This window comes from Meriones unguiculatus, chromosome 3 (assembly GCF_030254825.1).
Source record: "Meriones unguiculatus strain TT.TT164.6M chromosome 3, Bangor_MerUng_6.1, whole genome shotgun sequence".
In the NCBI taxonomy this organism is placed as follows: domain Eukaryota; kingdom Metazoa; phylum Chordata; class Mammalia; order Rodentia; family Muridae; genus Meriones; species Meriones unguiculatus.
Window position 1 is genome coordinate 136,618,040 of NC_083351.1, and position 6,518 is coordinate 136,624,557.

Below are 6,518 nucleotides of genomic sequence, written 5' to 3' on the forward strand. Positions count from 1 at the left end.
TAGGTAGGAGACTCCAGGACCAAAGGCTTCCTGGGCTCCCAGCCCGGGCTTGTGAGCCAGCAGTCACCTGGCCTAGCGGCCTTTGCTGAAGCCCTGGGAATTCAGAACGCAGGCCCCGCGCCGCCGCCTGAGCAAGGTTACCCCAAAGAAGGGCAGAGGCTGGCAAGGCCTACCCGAAGACCTGATCGTTGGCAGTGCAAAACAAAGGGGGAGGTGGAAAAGGCGACGGGCCTAGCTGGGGTCTCCGGCCCCACTCACCACGGCCTAGAGCCAACAGAGCCGTTTCGTCTGATTAGAAGCCATCATTTCTATCCCAATCCCGGAAAATTGACTGCGGTGCAGAGAGGAAGGCCTGAGAGCAGCCTTAGGGGAGAGCGTCCGAACTAATTGGAGGACAGCATCGGGGGCCCATTAGAGCCCGCGGGCTGCTGCCGCTCAGCCGGCCCGAGTTCCTGGGAGAAGAGACTGGGCAAGGGGGGGCCCGCGGCCCCTCGGGGACACCGCTGGGAGCTGCGGGACCCGGGAGCCGGCCCCTGGCTCGGCCCCCGCCCTGGCGCTAGCTCGGAGGCGCCGGCTCAGAGCGCTCCTTCCCCGGGAGCGCTTCACCCATCCCAGGCCGCTCTCGCCGGCGGCTGGGGACTCCGAGGCAGCCCAGACAGGAGCTGACTCCCGGGGAAACGAGTCATCTGGGGCCCCAAGGTGGGCACCAGCCGCGCGGGACTCGCCGGCCAGATGCGTTTCTTTTGTGCGGCCGAGGGAGAAGTCGGAGTGTCACCAGGGAAAGGAGGGAGAGAGGCGCGGTGAGGCCGCGGGGGTGGGGTGGGGGGGAGGCGGCGGGAAGGTAGCCGCGGAGGGGGAGGGCGCGGGCGAGGCCGGGAGGGAGGGAGGGAGGGAGAGAGGGAGGGAGGGAAGGAGGGAGGGCGGCGGAGAGGGCGCGGCGCGGGCGGCTCGGGGCTGGATTCCGCCCGCGCTCGCTCGCTCGCTCGCTCGCCCGCCCGCTCGCCCGCTCGCACCCTCCCTCCTTCGCTCCCAGCCCCCTCCCACCGAGGCCCACCCCACCCACCACCCCTGGCGCAGGGACTGCTGGAACCTGGCGGCGCGCGCTGTCGTTTGCAGACAGACTCGGCGGGGCTGCGTCCCGAGCCTTAGGAACCGGCCTCGACTCCGGAGCGGGGGCTCGGGCCCGGCCGGGAGGCTGCAGCCGGAGCGGCGGGAGCGCCTGGCCGGAGGCCGGAGCCCCGAGCGGCCGATGGAGCGCGGGCGGCGCGGCTGCGGGCGCGGGCGGCCCCGCGGGGCAGCCGCTTAGGCGCCGCCGCTCTTGTCCCCCCCAACAGGTCGCAGCCCGGGCGAGCGGGTGCTCCCAGCCCCGGCCCCCGGAGCGCCCGCGGCGGTCCCCGCCTCCATGGACGCCTTCAAGGGAGGCATGAGCCTGGAGAGGCTGCCGGAGGGGCTGCGGCCACCTCCCCCGCCGCCGCACGACATGGGGCCCAGCTTCCACCTGGCCCGCGCCCCCGACCCCCGCGAGCCGCTGGAGAACTCCGCCAGCGAGTCCTCCGACACGGATCTGCCAGGTAAGCGCGGCCCCCCCGCGGCCCCCGCGCCCCCCACCCCGGGGTGCGCCCAGCCCCGGCCGCGCGCCCGCAGGCTCGGCGGCCCGGAGCTGTCTGTCTCCCCTCCCGGCCCCGACCTGCCGGGGAACGCGGAAATTTACACGCGCGCGCTCGCCGCTCGCGAGCCGTCCCCGCGCGCCTGTCCCGGAGTGGGACTCACAGCCCCTCGGGAGCAGAAGCAGATAGCAAGCGCGAGAAAAAGAAAAAGAAAAAAGAAAGAAAGTTGAGGTGTCCCTCGCTGGCCGCGGAGGAGCCGCTGGGGCGCAGGGCGAGGAGCGGGTGAGGAGCGGAAGGCGGGGAAGGAGGGACAATTGCCCGGAGGGACCGGCGGGGCACACACCTTGACCGACCGGGAGAGGCGGACGCAGGAGAGGATCCTGACGGAGGGTTGGGGGCACCGAGCACCCTGCAAGAGAGGGGTGACTAGCGCGGAGCTCCGGGGACAGCGGGGACAGCCGGCCAGGAGGCGCGGCCTGACTCCCGGCGGAGCCAACGGGGCCCACGTGGACTCCCCGCTCGGAGCCGCCGGGGTCCAGCCGGGGTTCCCGACTCCACAAACCCCGCGCTGCCTTTTCTTTTTTTTCTTGCAAGAGCTTGGGCTGGGCCCGCGATTGGCAGGCTGCGGAGGCTTCGGCCGTGGCCGGTTCCAGGCCCGTGCGCGGGGGTCCTACCCGGGAGTGGCCGGGGAAGTCCGGCTGCCCGCTGTCCCCGGCCCTGGGCTCTTCCACACGCGTTTAAGATGTATTTGTTTCTGTTTTGCATGTCTAAGCGACTTTCCCCCGAGCCGCTGTTTGCTCGGGTAGAAAACAAAGCTTTGCCTGTACTTTTGTTTTCAAAAGTTTTAAGTGTGATGTTTGTTTAAAAAAAAAAAAAAAAGAACTATAGCTGTAGGTTGATTTTCAAATCTACTGAGACCAATTTTAACCGTATGCTTTTTGCTTTCTTTGAAACAATCCGCTTAGCGAATTTCTCTGAAATCTAAAATACCTACATTGCCACACGATACTGGGAGAGATTTTTAAAAGTCAATCCAAAATGGCGCGTTTCTCAGAATTTTTTTCCTCAAAATCCGTCTGTGGTCGTTTTGTTTCGTGGATTTAAATCTTCCAGCTGTAACGTATTTCTCTGGGGTTTGAAAAGTATTTCTCTCAGGGTGTTACTGTGAAGCAGTCTAAAATTTATCTGCAGTGATACATGGATTTTTTTTTCCCTGAGAAATGCCTATCTGACTGAAGTTTATACACATTTGGCTGTGTATTTAGTTTAAGGGTGTGTTTGCAAGAACGGCTTTAACTTCTTGATTTACATTTGCTCTGGTTCTGTCTGCCTAGCTCTGAGGGTTTGTGGACCTTTCTGTTTTTTAGGTAGAGAGCTCTGAGCTTTCCTAGGCTTCTGTTTTGCTTTTTAACTCCGTTTTCTTATGTTTGAGTGTTATTGACTGTGTGCATCCTGTGCGCCTTTAAAGAGACAGGGTCAGTTAGACAGAACCTGTCTGTCTAAGCTGCAATTGGTGAGGTTTTTTTTTTTTAGACCTTGGGACCGTAGGCCCTTAAGGCTGGAAGCCCGGCTCAACGGCGGCTCTGACACAGCCCTGGCAAGAACAGAGTTTCAGGCTACCGCCTGGCTCTTAGATCTGCTAGCTTCGGCTAGAAAGTGCTGGTAGTCGTTCAGAAAAGCACGGGGTGCTCCGCTCAGATTCAGAGCCGCAAGACCTCCAAACACAGAGCGCTTTGGGTGGTGACAGGAGCAGCAGGGCCTCGGCCAGCGCGGGCTGCAGAAGCAGGCCCCTGCCTAGCGGGGAACCCAGGCCGGGCTGGGGCGCCCGGGCCCCTTTCCGTGGCACGCTCGACCTCGTGGGTGCTGCTTCCTGGGGACGGGTCCCCGGGCCGCCCTTCCCGGCGGGGGACAGTTCCCGGGGCCCCCCGCACCGGCTGGAGGGAGGGCAGCCACCGCTGGCGGAGGCGCTTCGGTGGAGCCGGGACCGGGAGCGGTGGCAGCGGCGTTAGCCCGGGGTGACCGGCGCCCTTTCCTACCTGCTGCAGACAAGGAGCGCGGCGGGGAAGCCAAGGGGCCCGAGGACGGTGGCGCGGGCGGCGCGGGCTGCGGTGGCGCCGAGGACCCGGCCAAGAAGAAGAAGCAGCGGCGGCAACGCACCCACTTCACCAGCCAGCAGTTGCAGGAGCTGGAGGCCACGTTCCAGAGGAACCGCTACCCCGACATGAGCATGAGAGAGGAGATCGCGGTGTGGACCAACCTCACGGAGCCGCGAGTGCGGGTGAGCGTGGGGCCACCGGCTGGCGCCCCCCCACACACACATACACCAGCGTCAGCTAGGCCCCCGGGCGGCCGCTTCGCGAGCCCCTTTACCTGACCCGCGGGAGCCACGGCAGCCCCGGTCGGGGGACCCTTCCCTGCCCCCGGGCAACTCTGTCAGCACGGGGACTGCCGCTGAGGACCTCGGGAGCTTAAACTTCACCCCCTGGAAAACGAAAGGGAAAGGCGAGTGGTGTCCGATCGCCCCAGAGAGGCCCCAGAGAAAGATGCTCGAGTGTGGGCGGCTCAGACTCCTGGGAGCGGGGGTCTCGGTCCGAATTTACCTTCTCCGAGCTGTTCTCGGAGTATCCTCCCCCTTCCCTGCCAGTCAGCCGGGCACTAGCTGAACCTTTGCCCGTGCCCTTTCCCACTGTCGTCAGGGGTCATGTGGAGCGGGGACTCCGGTAGCCAAGGGCCCTCCCACTACCCCCTTGCAGATGTAAGGTTTCCAGACCCGAAGCCACCCTGTGTTCTGGCGGGTCCCACAGTTCCCGACACACTTTCCTACACGAGAAGTAAGGGAATCATTTCTTCCCTGGGCGGGCGTGTGTTTAGTCAGGCGTTGGAAGCACTTCTCAAGCCAGACCAAAGCCTCACCTGACTCCCAGAGCCTCCCCAGTGCGGTTGGTGGGGCCCAGGGGGACCCTGGACGCAGACCCGCACTCCGTGATTCTGAGCTCACTAATCCTGCCCAGGTTTATGGCAGTAGGGCTGGGGTGGGGTGAGGTGGATGGAATCTGGGCCTGGGAAAGCCGGGGTACAGGGGGCTAGCGGTTGGAAGATAGGTTGAGAAGGACGCGCTTAGGGAGAGAAAAGTGGTTCTTACCATTTTTTTAGGAGAAAACAGAGGTGGAGATTACAGAGAAACTAGTAAACTTAACGGAAATTAAATATTTGCAGAGAAACGTATTTGGAATATATTTAGGCAGCAGGAAAGAAATTAAATATTTAAGGGAAGCAAAGGGACTGAGCATTTAGAGAAAAGAAAGGATCGACTATTTAAGAGAAACAGTGGAGGTCAGATACCTGGAAAGAAGGGAAAAACTAAATATTTAGAAAAGAATAAAAATGAGGACGAGAATTTAAAAAAAGAAAAAAAGACTGAAGTTTCGTCCAGAAGTGAACAAAAATTTATTTTGGGCGGGAGGAAATTTGTATTTTGTAATTACATAGATATTGTGATTACATGGAAAAACAAAATATTTGAACAATGAACGTCGTCTGAAAATCGGAGACAGTCGTTTTCGAGAAAGAAGAATACTTTTTGCGTTTGAGGGGAAAGTAAAAGGCTGAAGTCCTTAGAAGAGAGATGGTGCCCGTTTGGAGGGAGAAGGCAGAAGGAGGACAGGTGGAGAGAGGAAAAAGGAAAACGAATATTTGTTCAAACAAAAGAGAACCCGAGTCAGGAAAGGGAAACAAATTTGCCTTGGGGAAGAGGATTGAAAAAGCGGGGAGAGAGGGGAGGGCTCCCGTTTTGTGGAGACGGGAAAGGGATCGTCGCGGGGAAACTGGCGGGGGCCGGAGGAAAGCCGGAGGGTTTGGAGGAGGCTGCGGGGTTCAGGTGTCCCCGGGGAGACGGCCCCTCCGGGACCCCGCGGCCCTGACGTGTGTCTGCCTCGCCTTCCCAGGTCTGGTTCAAGAACCGGCGAGCCAAGTGGCGCAAGCGGGAGCGGAACCAGCAGTTGGACCTGTGCAAGGGCGGCTACGTGCCGCAGTTCGGCGGCCTGGTGCAGCCTTACGAGGACGTTTACGCGGCCGGCTACTCCTACAACAACTGGGCGGCCAAGAGCTTGGCGCCGGCGCCGCTGTCCGCCAAGAGCTTCCCCTTCTTCAACTCCATGAGCCCGCTGTCCTCCCAGTCCATGTTCTCGGCCCCCAGCTCCATCTCCTCCATGACCATGCCGTCCAGCATGGGCCCGGGCGCCGTGCCCGGCATGCCCAACTCGGGCCTCAACAACATCAACAACCTCACCGGCTCCTCGCTCAACTCGGCCATGTCACCGGGCGCCTGCCCCTACGGCACCCCCGCCTCGCCCTACAGCGTCTACCGGGACACGTGCAACTCGAGCCTGGCCAGCCTGCGGCTCAAGTCCAAGCAGCACTCGTCCTTCGGCTACGGCGGCCTGCAGGGCCCGGCCTCGGGCCTCAACGCCTGCCAGTACAACAGCTGACCGCCCCGCCGGGGTCCCCCGGGGGGGGGCGCCCGGGCCGGCGAGGCGCAGGGGGGAGCGCGTGGGGTGGGGTTGGGGGTGGGGGGGACGCGCGGACCTCGCCTCCGCGCGGGGGCCCCTGCCACCCCGCCCCGCCTCCAGGTCGGTCGGTCGGTTTCGCGTTTGCTTTTCCGGACCCCACTCTGTGCCCTCCCTCCCCACCCCCACCCCACCATCACCACCAACACCCCCCCCCCCCAAAAAAAGCCAAGAAAGCCGAGGGAGGGATGGGAAGAAAGCAGAAGAGACGTCGGAGGGAAACGGATGCTGGCGGCGGGGGGGTGAGCGGCAGTTTTCCCGGGCGCTGGCTGGCGCGGGTCGGTGAGGTTCGGTCCCGCGGGGCCCCAGCGGTCCGCTCCGCCGAGGGGACGCGGCAGGGAGAAGA

General features: G+C 62.7%; 1 protein-coding gene across 1 annotated transcript; it reads left to right on the top strand.

The window, feature by feature from the left end:
• Window positions 1-921: 921 nt before the first annotated feature.
• Pitx1 (paired like homeodomain 1) lies at window positions 922-6,280 on the top strand. Its single transcript, XM_021637306.2, has 3 exons — window positions 922-1,571; window positions 3,653-3,885; window positions 5,552-6,280. Exons 1-3 carry the CDS (start codon window positions 1,403-1,405, stop codon window positions 6,092-6,094), a joined length of 945 nt encoding a protein of 314 aa, XP_021492981.1. The 5' UTR covers window positions 922-1,402; the 3' UTR covers window positions 6,095-6,280.
• Window positions 6,281-6,518: the final 238 nt, after the last annotated feature.